The 19,412-nt window shown below is 34.4% G+C and overlaps 1 protein-coding gene across 1 annotated transcript; it reads right to left on the bottom strand.

The window, feature by feature from the left end:
* Nucleotides 1-3,093: 3,093 nt before the first annotated feature.
* On the bottom strand, nucleotides 3,094-12,765 carry LOC114271524 (large ribosomal subunit protein uL1c-like). Its single transcript, XM_082915787.1, has 7 exons — nucleotides 12,329-12,765; nucleotides 11,161-11,340; nucleotides 10,621-10,675; nucleotides 5,466-5,593; nucleotides 4,462-4,545; nucleotides 3,570-3,695; nucleotides 3,094-3,467 (listed from the first exon to the last, which is right to left on the bottom strand). The coding sequence occupies exons 1-7, from the start codon at nucleotides 12,677-12,679 to the stop codon at nucleotides 3,327-3,329; spliced, it is 1,065 nt and encodes a 354-aa protein (XP_082771913.1). The 5' UTR covers nucleotides 12,680-12,765; the 3' UTR covers nucleotides 3,094-3,326.
* Between the last annotated feature and the right edge of the window lie 6,647 nt (nucleotides 12,766-19,412).

Genomic DNA, 19,412 nt, shown 5'->3' with positions numbered 1-19,412 from the left:
TAAGAAGAAAAATTTTAAGTATTTTGTGTACCCGGTATGTATGCATAAATACTATACGTCGGTAAGTATTCGGTACGGGTACATAAATGTCGAATTATTCATACTTCATAGTCTCAAGGTAATTCTAAATAAGGATTTTTATGGTTTTTATTATTTTTTTGCAAAGTATATATTATTTAAAATTTAATTTTTTTCATTATTGAGATAAGAAATTATTTATTAAATAGTTAAATTTAATTATTTTTATATTTGGGGGGCAAATTGATTTTTAACGTATAGTTTGGGGGTAAAATGAAATTCTAAATGAATTTTGGTACTATGTCAACACATTCCGTCCATGGCCAAATTGATAAAAAAATTTGAATGTTTAGGTGTAAAAATGATATTAATCAAAGTCTGGAGATTAAATTGAAAAACGCGTGAAAGTTTGGAAGGCAAAATGATATTTCCTCTAAATTCTTTAATAATCACCTTTCACAGTTTTGCTCTCCAAGTGTTGTTTTCCCTTTGCTATGATATGTTCTTGTCGTGTAGGTATAAAGTGAGAAATAATAGTAAATAGCTTATGAAGGAATTGTAATGTTTATTAGGGTTAAGATGGCTGTGTTGAATTTATAATGTTGTAAGATTTTGAAATTGAACAAAATATGAAATAGAAGAAAGGTTAGGTACAAAGAGCATGAAGTAGAAAGTTTATATTTCCTTTTCAAATTTCACATATCATGGTATAATATTTAATTTTAAGTAATTAATATGATGAGTTAGCCAATAGTGTTTTTCTTATAAATAATTTTAAAATAAAAAAATTAATTCCTGCTGAAAAAGAGGTTATATATATAGTGTTGTTTTTGTATTATAGAAAGTAATTCCTTTAATCATGTGTATTTTGTTACGTAGCAAATTCTGAAGTTTGAATCCTCATGGTATAATATTTAATTTTAAATAATTAATATGATGAGTTAGCCAGTGGTGTTTTCTTATAAATAATTTTAAAATAAAAAAATTTAATTCCTGCTAAAAAAGAGGTTATATATATAGTATTGTTTTTGTATTGTGGAAAGTAATTCCTTTAATCACGTGTATTTGGTTCCGTTGCAAATTTTGAAATTTGAATCCTTAAATCATAGGTGAATATTCATTGAGTGCTTTGTTGACTATGATTTAAATTTTAAATTTTCAATTTCAATTTTTAGTAGTCAATTAATGTTTTTCTCTTTTTAAAAAATAACTAAAATTTAACATAATTGATTTGGAGTTTTGAAGCTCCTAGAGCTCTCATAATTGGTTTGGTGTTAACAATTCCCTAATTTAAATGAAGACCAACCATTTTGAAGACTCCTAATTTAGAATAAAATAAAATAAAATCAAAGATACTAAAATATTAATATGATTTTGTAATATAAATTTTCTACCGTTTGAAAATATTTAGGAGTTAATTTAGGAATATAAATTTAAAAGGTATGTAGTGTTGGATTTCTGCACTAGATTAATGAATCGGGGCTCTGTGATTGAGTCAGATTGTCCAGGAATTGAGAGCCTACAAAATAAGAGAATCACACAAGAGCTACTCAACTGGAGTTAGCTGGAAAACCCCTCCGACGTAAATGTCAGGAGTTGGAGAAGAAGTCTCTAGGTGTAAAGAGAGAGAGAGAGAGAATGTATGTACGTGTGATGACTCAAGATAACTTACTTTGCAACGAGATGGGAGTGTTGTTTATATAGAGGACTTGATTTGCTTTCCAAGGTGAGGAAGCTTGGGTGCCTCAAGGCTCTCTCTATCATAGCTCAAGGTGGGGAACCACAAGTTGGTTATCCATGGATGCACATGCCCAACTGAGCAGTCATCATCAAGTGCACATTCTGTCTCCTAACAGTTTCCGTGGAGGGGGGACCAACTGTGGCACTTTTCACATGTGTGTGCTCCCAGCTTCAATGCCTACCTATGGAGGCCTCAGCTTGGTCTGTTTAGTTCTTCAGCCAAACCTTATTCAGCCCTCTACAAAGTTGTTTGTGCAGATGGGCTGGACCATATGGATGTCAGTTCTGTTGATGGACTCGGACCATGTAGTTCGGCCCATCTCAGTGTCTTGTTTGAGTTGGCCTTGTTGTAATATGTTTGGCCCAAGAGCTTGAGGGCATATGAATTTGTCACTAATTTTCTCTCAATTAGGATGTTTAAAATAGAAACTCACATATATTAGAGAAAAGAGGAAAAGAATATGACACAAAAGTATTTAGATAATTTTGCCAATGTTTATTAATAGAGTTGACGTTGAACCTTATTCCAAAATCATAAGAAGGTTGTCTAGCTATATTTGAACTATAAAGGGATAAAATGATCTAAGGCGAAACCACAAGGAATAAAATGAATTTTACCCTTAGAATAATTGTGTAATGAAATAAAATTGTTATGCAAATAGAATTACCCTTCTAATGACTTGCTAAATGATTTTTCTCATTTATCAAACTGTCACTAAACAGTGTTCTCATTTATCAAACCACTCATTTATCATCAAATCATCCACAAATTTAAATATAAAATTACAAATGCATCACGTTTGTACCTAACACATGTAAAATTTAAAATAACTATGACAATTATCTAAAGCAATTTACATCTGAGAGAATTGAAGCAATATTGATCTCTTGGAAGTCATCATGTCGTGGGATATTTTGAAAAAAAATCATAAAACGTGACAAAACTACACCAACTCAAGTGTATGCATTATACAATACTATAGATAATATATAACTACATAGTTTTAAAACATGTTTTCCTGTTTGTAAGTTTTAAAGGCAGCTTAAACTTGAGGTGAAAAATTCAATGATTGGGTTGCCAAAATCTACTAAAATTGACCGTGATACTAACATGAATAGAATAGTTGGCTTAGTAGTCCATGTAACTGTCCATTGGGATAGTGAAAAAGTCAGAGGTTTAAGGTCTGAATACTAACATGAATGGAACAGTTGGCTCAGTAGTCTATGTAATTGTCCATTGGGACAGTGAGAAGGTCAGAGGTTCAAGGTCCAAATCGATAGAGCGACCATAACTCATTCGTTGTAATCTACCTTATTACTAACGTACAAATAAAATAAAATAAAGTAAAAAAAGTTCGTGATACCAATACAAGATTTTGATACAACTGGCATACAGAAGCCAATGCAATGCTCTTTGAAAATGCAAACATGAATCTGAATACCTCCCTATCATATTCAACTCAGCTTGTGTCCTACCCTTTTCAAACATTCACAAGTCTCTGTGGAGGAAACCCAGAAGCTACCTGTATAGTTTAGAAGATATAATTTACATGTGTATTTAGATTTCCTTAAACATTCAAAGTCGCCGGCTTGAAATCAAGCATTTCCCTTATATTTAACCGAATGGAAGGCCCCATTGATGAGCATATATGTGCACTTTTCCAGTATACTCCTTTTGCACCAGATGGCTTGTTTGTTTCTACTGATTTCTGTCATATTAATTAAAGAAATAAAAAGGAAATAGAGTTCAGAAATTGAGTACATATAATTCAGACAGCGCAAAACATGAGAGAGAGAGAGAGAGAGCATACTACTGCAGCAAGCAAGTTCACAAGAAGATCTTCCTCAGAAAAATCTGACTTTCCAAAGGGTAAGTGAACGATCCCAGTCTTATCTGCTCTGTATTCAACTTTGCCCTTCTTGAATTCCTCTATGGCCTGAAACAAATGCAACCTGAATTCATTTCATTTCAGTAATTTAAGGGTGCAGGCCATCAGAGAACTCATATATTGTTGATAGCACAGTGTGATGATGACCTTTATTATTTTTTTTTTATAATGATAAGTAAATTGTATTTAGTTGGCCTCTAAGGGGCACAAATCTTGCATTCACTGTCTAAAATATGTGTACTATCATTTACACGAAGGCGAAGTGTCTCCAGTATCAACAAGAAGAAGAAAACACACAGACCAGAACAAAAAATAAAACTGATAGTGTTAAAGGGTTCTCCCTTTTACTCACCCAACCAAACAAGTCCTCCAAACAAGGTATAGCAAGAACTGAGAGTCTTCTCTTGCCTTCTACAAGGAATCTTCCTTCAAATTACACACCTATGCCATGCCAAGTAATGCCAATAGCAAGAACTGAACTTCCATTGCAGCCCTAAAAAAGGGCAAGGTGGCTAAAATAACCCACCTTTGTATTGGCAGTGGCTAAAATAATTTCAATGATACAAAGATCACAATAATATTTAGTCATTTCTACATTTTTTTTTCTTCTCTCACAAATCGCTTTTCCTCATAGTCTCATTTGTAATTGTAGGTGAAACACAACTTACAGAAGCTATACCATTAATGAATGAAAATTTAACACAAAATATCTCACCTCAGAAGTCTGGCATCAGGAAACATATCCACTAGAACGTAAATGTAGAAATACATGCATACATACCAAATTTGTATATATGAAACAAAAAGACTGTACCTGAGGTAAATTAGTTGTAACAGTACCAGCTTTTGGATTTGGCATGAGTCCACGAGGACCCAAAATTTTTCCTAGTTGGGCAACCTGATGGGACAGGAAAATGTAAATAAAGTCAGGCATATGAAATATGATCTCCAGACAATACAAACACATTACTTTATGCATATGTATTTTACCTAGAGGAAAGGACCAAATTAATTAAGAATAAATCTTACTATTCTAAGTAAAGCCAAATCCAATATTCCTCTTTTGATCTAACTGCTTTGCAATTCTTTCCTTCAGTAATTACAACTTTCACTCTCGCTCTACCTTTAATTTCAATTTCCTTTAAGTTGGCACATGTTGACTATTTAAGTCCTTTTCATTGAGGCATAAGAACCTTCATCACATCCACATAGTTTCTGTTTGGCTTGAATTTTAATCTAAAAAGGTTTATGACACACATCAATTACATTTGTCCTTTGAAACGAAAAATCAGCTAACAAATAGTGATTCTGCATAAGTTTCTAAGATGGAAATTGCTAGAGGCCCCAAAATTTCTACCAAATGTTTTACTAAATGTCTCACATGCGTGTGGACCCCATACTCATGGGGAACCCATAACCATGTGAGACATTTGGTAGAAATTTTGGTCTCCTTGGCATTACTATTTTAAGATTGCCTAAACCTTTTCATGACAATGATCTCAAATTGTATCCTAAATTTGGTATCTGAGAGCACAGCTGCAGAAAGAGGGGGGGAAAAAGTAGAAAATAGAATAAACACAAAACTTTGATCATAGGTAATGCACAAATCTCGCAATCTATATGAATGCTTTTGCTGGACATGTTATAACCAAGTTGATGATTTTTCATCCAATGAGAAATCTCCAAACTTAAATTCAAATCTTTCTGCTCAGAATTTATCCTAAACACTTTGTCTAAACAGGAGAACAGAGATTCTATTGACATCCACATAAAAATAAATAAACCAGACGCAGTCCATATTGATCAAACAAAACAGACCTTGGGCATCATATCTGGAGTAGCAATTAATTTATCAAATTCCATGAATCCTCCTTTTATCTGACCTATCAACTCCTCTCCACCAACCATATCAGCTCCTGCATTTTTAGCTTCATCGAACTTCTCACCTGAAGATATTCAGCTACGGATATTGAGCCAAGTAATACAACAGACTTTAAGAAGGTATGAAAAATAAAAAAATGAGTGTAACATTATCTCATTCTCAAATTCACAAGGCTATGATAATCTGCTTGTATGTAGCACCCTTAGCTAAGAAGTACGGACACTTCTAAGAAGTTGATGTATCCGTGTCTTGTCCTTGTTGGACACTGACACTCCTTGGACACTCTTAGGACATGTGTCCGACACTCTTTAAAACGTGCCCTATTTTTAATTTTTTTAAAGACCCGGACACTGTTTGGACACTTGGAGGACACATGTCAATCGCATAAACACACGTGTCTATCGATTGGACACATGTGAAACTAATTATAAGTTTAAACAAAATAACTTAAAATACAATAATAAAACAAAAACCATATAAATTTATAGGAATTAGTGTCATTGCATTTTTTATTATCTTTGAATGATATATTCATATATATAACATATAATAAATATATTAAATCATATATTTCATGCGTGTCCCCCACGTGTCGTGTCCTGCATTTTTTGAAAATTAACGTGTTGGCGTGTCCGTTTAGACCCTTAGAGAAGCTACAAGCTATGTGGCCGCATTTTGACACGTGTGGGAAACACGGCATAACACAATGGTAAACATTTAATCAACATTGGAGCATAGCAAGGACACAAGTGCAAAATATGTGTAACAGATAAAAGGGGCTCAATTACAAATAGAAAAGGAATATGATTACCACCTAAAAAGTAACAGAATGATCAGCTTAAAATCAAACTGGTTCATAATTTCTGTTTTATGAACACATAAAAAGAATAGTTAAGACTACATTTTAAAAAGCAAAGATTAACAAAATAGAAACAAAAAAGTGGAGGCATCCCATGTGCAAATGAGGTATATAAAAGCACCAAAAAATAAATCTACAAGAATCCAAAAGATACAAAACCAATATAATTACAAATAGACACATTTGCCCAAAAATTCAAGACAAGAATCCAACAAAGGTGGAAAGAACTCTTTAGACAAAAAGATAATAAAACTGTCCAAATTACTCTCATGAATCAATGCCTCATCACCCTCAAAATTCTCGTCTCTCACTCCACAAGCACCCCATAAGACATGAAGGAGCTAACTACCACAACCTCATATTCCGCCTTCGGCAACCCCTCTGCCAGCACCCAATCAACTCTATAGCAGATTCTTGGCATCGCCACTGCCACCAACATGCCAATGTAAGATTAAATGATGAACGTTTTTTCCACGTCGTTTTTACACCTACAACACTTTTTCAATGAACCCGGTGTAAATCTAACATAATCAAGATAATTATACCATTCACAGAAACCCTTCAGGAGCTTAATACCTATAGTACGTATATTTGTCATGGTCCTTTTGTCCTTGATAACTAGTTTTGTAATGTCATAACAAAACTGTGACCTAGTAATTGAAGTAGTGAGAAGAGTCTAGAGACACAACTCCCTTAAGGGTTAGTATCCAATGGAGGTTCGATAAATAATGTTTTTAAGTAGCATAGCTGCATAGGTACTGCAATAGATGAGCTCTATCCCTATCCAACATGTCAATATTGATACTTTCAAGAAAATAACCTTTCTCAAACTGCGGGTAGCGGGTTGGGTTGGGTTGGGGTGGGTTGGTGGATTGGCGGGTAAATTGCACATCCTTAATCCCAGGTTTCTTCTTCTGTCCTTCTTCATTTTTCTTCTTCCTACATCACTACTCACTTTGTATTGAGAATGAATTCAAGTATTACTAACTTATTAAGATTTAGCATGTCTTCCTTTAAAGGATGAAGGATTGGGACTTAGGAAACTGAGGTTTTTGAACAAAGCTTTTTAGAAAAATGGCTAGGGAGATATGCCGTGGAAGATAAGGGTAGTGTAGAATAAGGATCATACTGTGAGGGCTAATAAAATTTGTACAAGTCTTTTGGGGTGAAATTATGGAAGAACTAAAGGAATGGCTGAGAAGAATTCTCCAAACCTATTTACTTTTCAGTGGGAAATTTGCAAAGATGAGATTTCATGATGACTACTGTATGGTAGTAAGCTCCACAGACTAAGAGTTCCAAATCTCTTCAAAATCACATCATCTATGGAAGCCATGGTACTAGGCAATGTTAGTGGAGTAGATGGTACATTGGTTTGGCCCACTTGTAAAAGGCCTTGCAAGATTGAGACGTTGACATGGTGGAAACATCGCCATGCTTTATCCCACTCTAGTAGATACCAAAGGGGTAGAAGGCTTCCTTTGTGGCAGGAAGTCACAAAGTGTAAAAATTTTAAGGTTCAATTCTATTCTAGTAACTATAATCCTAGCCAATAATCAACCAAGGCCTTCCTAAAGTGTCCTCCTCTTTTTCCCTTGATAGATATCAACATTGGAAAGAATTATGATGTTGACAATTTGGTGAAATGGGAAAGTGTTCAAAGAAAATCCAGAAAAAGTAAATAACCTATTGGCTGCTAAAGCCTAAATGCTTCTTTTGTTTTCATTATTTAGGATATACCTTACTAGAGCTGACAACTCAGAGTCATCGTCAAGTGAGGATAAGAGTTAAACATTGATGGATGGTGGGCTCTATTAGTGGTATGCCCTAAAAGCCCCTTGTCATTAATTAATAAAGGGAAAAGTTTTATTTTATCATACTATCTTTGTTGTGCTATTGTTTACATCATAAGTCCATACAATTAAAGTTCAGAATTTGTGCTCTTCAGAGTTAAAATTGAGAGACATGTACTTCTCAGTATTTTATTCTTAAAATTTCCTAGTTATATGATTACTATTTGGATGTTAGTAATCCAAATGGACTAGCACGTCTTATGCTTCTTTGATTGGAAGAGGGAGTGGTCTCAAGTCACTTGTGTGGGACAATCAAACAACCATGTGTGCATTTGTTAGAGAACAAGTGACCACCCGGGAACATATCTAGTTCACTTATATGTTATAGTTGTGTGTGCAATCGTTAGATTGAGAACATCATGATTATCCTATGTGTGCATTGCCAAGTTTTGACAATACAATATGTTTATATTCCAACAATGAAATATGAACCTATATAGATAGGGCGTAGTGAGACACCCATGGACGCACGTGAATGTTTAAGAATTGATCCATCACTCTCAAGCTATGAAGCAGGGGTACTCCAAAAATGGTGTCGTACTCGTACTGGGTACTTACTGGATACTGGTACTCATATCGATAGGGTTGCCTGCGTACCGGGTACTCGAAATACGTACCAAGTACTTTTTATACATTATTTGGCAGTTGGGTATTCCATGGATACCTCACGGATACATCGGGAGTACACCAAGTTATGGGACATTGGTGGGATACGTTTAATTTATTAGAGAATTCTTATTTCTTAAAATTTCAAATCCTTTATTTGATGTGCCAAAGATGAAAGATGTATTATTCAATGATGAAGGTGATATAAGTGAAAATTAAAGCTTCAAGTTTTTAAATTTTGCTTAACTTGCTTTTGGAATGAAACTTTGTTTTGTAATTTCTCCTATGGCATTAAAATAGTTTATAGATTTTGCTTTGGCATTGGTATTGTTGAACTATGATTTCTCTTTTGGTTTTGTAATTTCTACTTTTAATTTTGGTATTGAACTTTGATTTGTAAATTAAATCCCAAACTATAAATTATAAAAAAAATAAAAAATTTATCGGTGTGCCCCAACCGTACCCATATCTTATTTTTTTTAGGTCTTGCTGTATCGGCGTACCCGTATCAGTATCAGCACCCGCACCCGCACTCGTGCTTCATAGTTCTCGACTAAAGAGATAGAATATATGTGAGCTGTTAGGATATAACTCGAGAAAGACCTTGGTCAAGGCAAAGTAATAATTAGAAAGGAGTTTCTAATTTCACCAATACAAGTTGATATGCATTAGATTAGACACACGATTGAGTTAGGGGCTTGACAAACCTAAATTATATGAGGGAAGGATTGAATGTATGGTAACGGTTAGAAGGGCTCATTTTGTATATTCATAATATCTGGTATGTTCATAATATGTTGCTTGGTGTCACTCAAGATTTGTGGAAACCCAAGGACATGTTCCGTGGGACATTTAAAATTCATAATAAATATCAAGAATTTATATTATTTCTACGAGTGTGAACCTAAAATTTCACACACAATAAGGACAATGCGTAATATAATCGAATGAAAAGAGTTCATCCAAATTAAGTGTTAATTAGGGATTTAAATTAATTAAGAGGTAATTAATGAGATTATTGCAATTAAGAGTTAATTGCGATATAACTTGTTCATTGTAACATACTTATCAAAAAACAAAAAAACATTTTTGTTATAACATCAGGAAGATCATCAATCCTTGTGGGACAAGATAGACTTGATCTTCAAATATGAGAGCTATTATAAGAGCTAGCACTCCAGAGATTGACATCTGCCTCTCATTGTTTCTCTAGAATAGTTGTGAGCTTGACAATGCCTTTGTTATAAGACTTTTAGAGGTCGGATGCTTGAACTACTTTTGAATTGGAGTGAACTGAAAATCAAGCAAGGAATTGAATTTTGTGTTTGAGGTATTGTTCAAACTATTTCTATGGATGTTTGTATCTATGTTTCATATATATCACAAATATAATCATGGGGATTGAGAATCAAAATAAATTTTACATTCCTTTATGCCTAGCCTAGGTACGCAATTTCCAACAGCTCCTCCATGCTTGTATTTGGATGGAGTAACATAGGCAATCTTTTGAAGGACTGGAATTGCCTGATCTGACATTAAAACATGCTGATGTGAGATCCCCATATTTGGTTAGCAGGGATTAGGGAAAATCCTCCTTCCATATTGATTTTTCTGTTTAGGATTTGGGTGGAATGAGTCTACAGCCTACAGGTTTGCTTTTCTTGCTAATATACATCTACATCCTATCCTATGTACATGGTTGCACACATTTGATGCATTTTCCTGACAGAACATTACTTATTAAAGAAGTCAAGAAAAAGAAAAAGTAGCTACCTTGAGTGAGAACAGCAACTCTAACCGTCTGTCCCGTTCCCTTGGGTAAATTCACCTATCATGAAAGAATTAGAACAATAGTAGAAACTAAGGCTAGGTTTGGCATCCCTTAAAAAAGTTAAAAAGTCAAAAAGTCACTATCCTATTTAAGTCACATCATCTCTCTACCACATCACTTTAAACCCAACCCATATTTCATAAAAAGTCAAAAAGTGCACTTATTTAGAACATCCCAAACAACCTCTACGGCCTCGTTTGGACTCAGCTATTTTAATAACTTTTTGACTTTTTGGCTAAAATATGAGGTAAAAAAAACTAGTATGTTTGGAATATTTTTTGATTTTTTACGAAAAGATATGCAAAAAGTAGAGAGAAAATGGAATTTTGACTTTTTGGTATAGGTTATACACTTTTTGATTTTTTTAGTCACTTTTTAGCTTTTAGGCTAAAACAGGCACATGCCAAATGAGGCCTAATTGTAGTCCATGAGATTGCTACCATATTTCTCACTACAATTAATCAAATGCAAGAAAAACTCACTGTTGCCCTCAGCTGTTGATCATTGTATTTTGGGTCAATGTTGAGACGGAAATGAGCTTCAGCTGTTTCGACAAACTTTGTGCTTGCCATTTGCTTGAGCAATGATATTGCTGCTTTTAAATCATACTCTTTCTTGTTTTCCCTCAATTTTTGAATTTCCAAGAATCTCTTAGACCTTCTCTAATAATCCCAACAAAAGGAGGATAAGGAGTAAGTTAAAAATGCAGTAACAACATGAATGTGAAAGTAGGAGACAGGAATGTGAAAGTATGGGGGTAGACAACTTAAACAAACCAAAGAGGAGACAAGACGAGCAACCACGGTGATAAATATCACGTTCGGGATTCATGCAAAGCAAATTTCTGATTTAAAAAGGCAATATATATCAAGAATTTTTTAAACTTGAGGTCTTCTAACTCTTGTTCTATAACAATTTACAATTTATAATAATTTAAAACACAAGGGCTTTTAATCGTTTTGAATAATTTGAGAATTTCAGATAAAATTGCATAATTGTTGTTAATATTCAAGACCCGATTTTATAAAAGGCATTCTTCTCAAATGAGCATGAACTATGACATGAAAAGGTGTTCTCAAAACTTGAGTATGAACTAATACTCTACTGCAACCACAACCTGTATAGCCAAAACTTAAAATAAATAAATAAATAAAGGGAAAAACCACTAGATATAGTCAAAGTTTGTAGATAATCAAAAGATGAAGAAATGAAGAAACAAAAATATGACATACAGTCTTTTTCGGATGCTACAATGGAGGATTCTAAGGGATTGAAATGCTTAAGTCATCATTAAGATAAAACTCAAGCAAAAACAAGTAAATAAATGACTATAATACACCCACAATACATGGTTTCAATCTCTCATATTGGTTTCCTATAACTAAAATTGCAAAATAAACAGAAATCAAACAAAATTCAATATGTAATTCACTACACACATCCACAATCCAAGAAAAACAAAATAAATACCAATTAAAGTAGATCTTAATTAGCACAATCTATCCCCAACTCAATTATAAGATTCTTGAAACTAAAAATTTTACAATCACAGTTAAAATAAATGTGAAAATCAAAGAAACCCAATAAATAAAATCACTAATGTCTCCACAATTCAAGAGAAAGGGAAACAAGGAATGAGATTACACGTACTCTGTCACTCTTGAGAGGCAATGCAGCTTTGCCTTTCTTGGGCTTAGTTGGGGTAACAACAACACCACTTTCCACAACACCCTCTTGGAGTTGTTCGGTTTCTTCTGCTACCTCTACTTCAGCAGCCAAAGCGGCCACAACAACTGGGGAATTGGGTGAAGAAACATCAATCCAATTGTTGGATTTTGTGTGTGTGAAATGTAAAACAAGTGGGTAGAGAGAGAAAGTGTTGGAGAAGTTGAAGAAGCATGGTTTGGGTTTGAAGGAGAGAGAGGGGGTGAGGTGTTGGGGAAGAAGAGGGGAAGCGCCGTGGGATAGCATGAGAGTACAGGGAGTTGCAGAGGAGGCCATTTTTGTTAGTCCAACTACTTTCTTTCACCGTCTCCCTCTTAAGATGATAACGTTAGGGATAGGTTGTGTACGCATAATTTATTTATTTATTTTTTTAATTAAATACACTTATGAGAATTTTATATTAGAAAATTTATTAATAAATAGCATTGCTATTAACCCTTAAATTTTTTCTTAGAATTTTTATCTCAGACATTTTTTTTTTAATTTTAATTTTATCTCAATCTAAAATTTCACTTTTACCATCATTTCTAATCTTCTAAAAATTTTAATTTTAATTTTAATTTTTTCTTGGAGAAGTCTGAAGAGGGCGAAACACTATTTACTTTGAGTGCACAACCTGTCTTAATTAGCAAAGTAGTAGAGGCACAAGAAGGAGACCGTGAAGTATTGTTGATTTGTGATAGAATCTCCAACGAGAAGGAAGAGAAGGGTTTGAACATTCACTTGGATCAGACTGTACGTTACCTAGATCGTTTGTTTGTGCCGGAATCTTGTAGGGAGGAAGTGCTTCGGGAATTCCATCACTCACACCTTGCGGTACATTCGGGAGGCACCAAAATGTATCGCGACCATAGCCGTCAGTTTTGGTGGAGGGATATGAAGCGGGATGTTGCATCCTTTGTGTCTAAGTGCCTTACTTGTCAACAAGTAAAGGCCGAACACCAAAGAACAGCGAGTTTGTTACAATCCTTACCAATAGCCGAGTGGAAGTGGGAGCACGTTACCATGGACTTCATAGTTGGGCTTCCTAGAACACAGCGGGGCAATGATGCCATTTGGGTGATTGTTGATAGGTTAACTAAGTCCACACATTTCATTCCTATGCACACTAGCGACTCAGTCGAGCACTTGACAGAATTACATGTTAGAGAGATAGTTTGGCTTCATGGGGTTCCGGTAACCATAGTGTCGGATAGAGATCCTCGTTTTACCGCCCAATTGTGGCAAAGTCTTCAAGAGGCATTGGGAACCAAGTTGACATTTAGCATCGTCTATCGCCCCTAAACCGATGGGCAATCGAAACGTACAATACAGATTTTGGAAGATATGCTTAGAGCTTGTGTCCTAGATTTCAAGGGGTCTTGAGAGAGGCACTTACCGTTGATTGAGTTTGCTTACAACAATAGCTATCAGGCTAGTATCGAGATGGCATCGTTTGAGGCCTTGTATGGCCGACCTTGTAGGTCACCCGTTTGTTGGGCCGAGGTAGGAGATGCACCGTTGTTGGGATCGAAAATTGTTAGGGAGACCACCGAGAAAGTTGCTCTTATTCGAAAAAGATTAACTACGGCCCAAAGCCGATAGAAAAGTTATGCCGATAAGAGGAGGAGACCTTTATCTTTTGAAGTGGGTGACCATGTGTTTCTTAAGATCTCACCTAGGCAGGGTTTGATGAGATTCGGTAAGAGTGGTAAGTTGTCTCCAAGGTTCATCGGGCCTTTCGAGATATTGGAGAGAATCGGAGAAGTGGCATACCGGTTAGCCTTACTGCCACAACTTTCAGGAGTTCACAATGTGTTTCATGTGTCCATGCTTAGGAAATACGAACCCGACCATTCTCATGTGTTAGATTGGGTTGATTTGGAAGTAGATGAGGATGCCCCTTATGAAGAGCGACCGGTCCAGATATTAGATACCCGAGAGCAAGTGTTACGAGGTAAAACTATATCGTTAGTGAAGGTGTTGTGGAGGCACCATGGGATTGAGGAAGCGACTTGGGAACGGGAAGCGGAGGTCCGCTCCAAGTATCCAGATTTATTTAAGCTCGTTTAGCTGTTTGTCTTAAATTTGTAATGTCCCCTAACGTTGAATGGAAAATGTGTTAAATTGATGATCTTATGTTGTTGTGTGTATATTGTTAATTTGAGCATGAGGTTATGGAAGGATGAGATTTTGTTATAGACGTTCATTTTATATATCTAGTTTGAGCGATTGTGTTTTGATGAAATAATGAGGAATAAAATGGTAAATGTCGGTTGAACTTTGATGTTGCGATTACTAGAGCTTTTGGGTTAGTTTGTTTAAATTTCGGGGACGAAATTTTCTAAGGTGAGGAGGTTGTAGCACTCGTGTCCTTTAAAACCTTTTGGGAAGTGCATTTGAATATTTTATTTTATTTTAGGAATCTTTGGTGTGGTTGTACCTTAGTTTTGGGGGGAGTACAAATTGATTTAAACTTGTTGGGATTGCTCGTTCACCCTTGTTTACATTGAAAAGTTGTTTGGAAACTTAAAATTTTGTTCTAGGGTCGACACCGGTTTTGGGGGTATCGACACTGTCTTTTTGTTGTTGGTCACAAGGGTCGACACCAGTCTGGGAAGTGTCTACCCTTTGTTTCTGAAGTTTGCTTGCTGGAAATTGGGGTAGACACCAGTCTGGGAAGTGTCTACCCTTTGTTTCTGAAGTTTGTTGGCTGGAAATTAAGGTAGACACCAGTCTGGGAGAGGGTCGACCCTCTTGCATGCTGTCAAACATAAGCTTCTTCATAGGGTCGACCCCTGTGTTGAAAGGGTCGACCCCTGCAGATTTTTTTTTTCAGATTTCAGTCCGATTTTTGGCTCAACTTTTGGGGATTTTGACTTGGTCTTTTGGGTTGACTTTGAGACTTTACTTCTTGTTGACCTAGTACTATAAATAGGTCCCTCACCTAACATTTTCTTTACTTTTCCCCTCTTTTTCTTTCCCTAAGCCGTGAAACCCATTTACCCTCTCTAAAATCATTTTTTGCTCAAAGATCCTTAGATCTACTCACTTGGAGGCATCTCCTCGCCTAACTCCTTTGAGAAAGATTGTAGATCTCGTCAAGAGCTTCATTTTGATCCAAGTAAAAGTTGGTTTCGTCAACTTTGGAGTTACAACCTTTTGCTCATCTCCTCTTCTAAGCTTGAGGTAGGGATTTCTTGAGTTATATATACATGTTTTGCTATCTAGATGTTGATTTTAAAAGTGTTTTGAGATTATTGTGTTGAGTTTGATTTTTGCTCCAAAGGTAAAAAGAGTTTTGAAAATAGGGGTTTAAATCTCAACCCTTTTGCTAACCCTTATGGGTTTCCACTTTGTTTAACTCAAGGAATATGATTTGGGTGGGTTTCACCATGAAATGGAAAGGTGGGGTTTTTTATCAAAACCCTAGAAATTGGGAATTTTTGGAAAAATATGGAAAGTTTTTGACGTATTGAAATGGGTGTTTTGTTTTAAAAAAAACTATTGTTGAATAAATGATGAAATATAGTTGTGAAATGACAATTGTTGTACACCAAGGATGATGATTGTAGCTATGTATTGATGGCTCATGGTAATCTTGTAAAAGAACAATGAAGAGGGGTAATGGAAATTGTGAACACATTATGGTGGAGACATTGAAAATGGAGAAACGTTATGAGATATTATGTATTGCATCATGTTCTCATTTGATTTATTAACATTGTTATACATATTGAATGAAGGGGAAAAGGGTTTACTTTGAAAAAGATAATGTTGTAATGAGAATTATGGAAATGTGAATGGGGTAAATACATGGTAAGTCCGGATAGAGGGTGTAATTGAATTTGATAAGTTGGCCTGAGTGTCCAGGGTGAAAGACCCGAAAGCCATGCGAATAGGTGTCGAGCCTTCCGGTTAATACCGGTAAAAATGACAGTTTGGTAGCACTCGTAGAGTCTACTTGCAGACATCGACCTAGGAATTACCAGTGTTGTATTTACCGCCCCTATTGAATTAATAATGGAAGTTTGAAATTGATAAGATCACATGATGATATTGAGAACATGGCGATTTTGAAGCAATGCATTGAAATGACTATTTCTTTTTCTTCATTGACTACCCTTGGCATAGCATTGCACTTCATTTACTTTTGTGTTGAGGGAGAAGCATAACTGTATATACTTTGTGAGAATTTCTCTACTGGGCTTTGTGCTCACTCCTATGGGTTTTGATGCAGGTAAAGATGTGGTGATCCCGCCGAACTGAGGGCGTGGATATTTTTTTGTGAAGAGCAGATGGCTCTCCCTTTTGTTGTAATTTTTGTAAAGCCAAGGGCTAACATGTATGGGTCCGAGCGGCCATTTTGGTGTAACCAGGCTACTGCCTTGGAAGATGTAAGCCTTTAAGGGCATTTTGGTGCTTTCAAGAATAGATGCTTCACATGCTATAGATTCATGTGTTTTCTTATCATTGAATGTATATTCGTATGTGGAGCTTTTGTAAAGACTCTTTTATTATTTATGTAAAGATGGAAGAATTGTTGTAATTAATGTGGGATTGCTAATTAGTGTGAGTAGTTCATGTTGAATAAATTTCGGGGCGTAACAATAGTGCATAAATATCTCATTGTCACATATTGAAAAGAATGGCATATGTGGAAAAAGTTTAATAAGCAAATAGTAGACACATTAAAATGATGTTCCACTGTCACATTTTAAGAATAATATATTTGACAAAAATTTAATAAGACAGTGCACAAATGTCTCATTGTTACATTTTAAGAAGAATAATATATTTAACAAATGTTTAATAAGATAAATAATGTATACATTAGAATGACATCGTATCGTAATATTTTAAAAATGACACATTTGACAAAAAATTACACAAATAAAGCCTATTCACATTTGGAATCTTCAAAAAATATAGTGAAAGGAACTCACATTTTCAAATTCAATGGGACTTAATAGTTTACAAGACATACTTTTTTAGGATGGGACTTCTAAATAAATTTCCTTTTTTTTAATAGAATTAATTGAAAAAATAAAAATGTTGATTTTTTTTGTTTTTAGTAATTTTTTTTTCTTCATATTTTAGTAAATTTTAAAAAAAATTTAGATGCATCTAACAAGTAACTTTTTGTGAAGAATTTTTTTTTTAAAAAAAATTAAAGGTAAAATAACCACAAAAAAGGGTATATTTTCGTACTTTTTTTCTTTAGGAATTATTTTATTTTATTTTTTATAAATATTTAATCTGTAGATACATCTAAATTAGATATACTTACAAAGTAAAAAAATTTAAAGAAGTTTATTAAATACAAAAAAAAAAAAAAAACTTAAATAGTTTTTTAAAAACAAAACCAAACATATTGATAATGTCATTTTTGGCATTTAATTTGAAATGTTATGTATAAGTCAAATGTTAATTTTTTTTTTAATCTATTTAAGCGACAGATTCTTAACAAAATATTTGCATTGATATAAATTTATAATTCAAAATGGCAATGTATCATTTTTCAGTTGAAGGTGTAAAGTGATATTGAATGATAGTTCAAGGGTTAAAGTGTAATTTATCCTATGGTATTTCATTATAAACGTCTAAATTGAAAACAAAAAAATAATAATAATAGATGAGGGGAAGTTAGGTGCTACAAATTTTAGTTACATGGATAAAATGATATGGAACAATAGTCGAGGGAGTGTAATTTATTCAAAAAATATGAATTGAAAATGACCATTTTTTTTAATAACTTAGGGTATTCAAATCAGGTTGTGCGTACCCTTGACTAATTCCGAAGGGACCAATCCCACCGTGTACTCATGGGGTCTCAATTAAAGTTAGAACATAATTCTATATGGATTGGTCCAACACAGGAATTAAAAATGACCTTAATACATAGTTAATATATGAATGAAAAATGATGTCAATTTGAATATTTTTTGGTATGCAAATGGAAGTTTACTTCAAATTCCAAGTAAAATGACTTTAATACCCTTTTGGCCCTTAGCTTTTTTTTTTCTTTTTTGCTTCTCTTTTTTTTTTCTTTTTATTTATATATTATGCACATAATTTCTAATTAAAACAACATTAATTTCCCACAAGAAGAATAAATAAATTCAATTAAATAACAAATTAACATTATATTCTTAATAATTTATTTGAATTCCAGGTTTGGCATGCCAACCCTCTACAGGCATGGTGAAGGACAAGCTTATTTGACATTATACCAAGGATGGTGTCTATACAATAAAGTTCGGGTATGAGGTGGCATTAATATTGAAGTGTAATTGCATGTTGGGAAGTTGGGGGAAAGGTGAATGAGTGTTGCTATTAACACTATTTATTATTTTGAACCCTCTATTTTTTTAGACCTCTATGTATAAATTTTAAAATTCTTAAAATTTATCTTCCCAAATAATGTCAAAATTATCCTTCTAAAAATTTCACACCCACTAAAATGTGCACCCCTTAGCGCACCCTTAAAAACCATTGATTTCCAAAACCTAAAAAGTTCAAAATTGAACTTCACTGTAGAGATCTCTTCTCACTCTTACGGTAGTATCTCTGTCACTCCCTCTCTCACGATGAATCTCATAGAAAGAAAGACAAGTTTTGCAAGTGAAGAGAAGCTTTTTATATTGATCTGAAACCCATCTTCACAAGTTTCACAGTGGTATCTCTCTTTTCCATCCATCAAACTTTAAGAAATTCACTTGTTCAGACCTGTGTTCCCGAACAAATAACCTATGTTGGGACCTGTGTTGCCGAACAAATCACTAAAGTTCGGTCCTATGTTCCCGAATCTTAGAAAACGTGAACTCCTGCGTATGTGCACAAGTTTGACCCATCAAAATTTAAGAAATTCCCTTGTTTGAACTTATGTTGATGAACAAATGATTGATGTTCAACCCCGCGTTCTTGAACCTTAGGAAATTTAAACTCCTGTGTGTTTTTGAAGTCGAACCGTTTTCACATCTTTATCTATATTTTTGAAAAAACTTACCATTACAAGGCCAACCTCCTC

The sequence above is a fragment of the Camellia sinensis genome, chromosome 2 (assembly GCF_055761805.1).
Source record: "Camellia sinensis isolate YWXY chromosome 2, ASM5576180v1, whole genome shotgun sequence".
Taxonomy (NCBI): Eukaryota; Viridiplantae; Streptophyta; class Magnoliopsida; order Ericales; family Theaceae; genus Camellia; species Camellia sinensis.
This window is presented reverse-complemented; position numbering and strand designations above follow the sequence as displayed.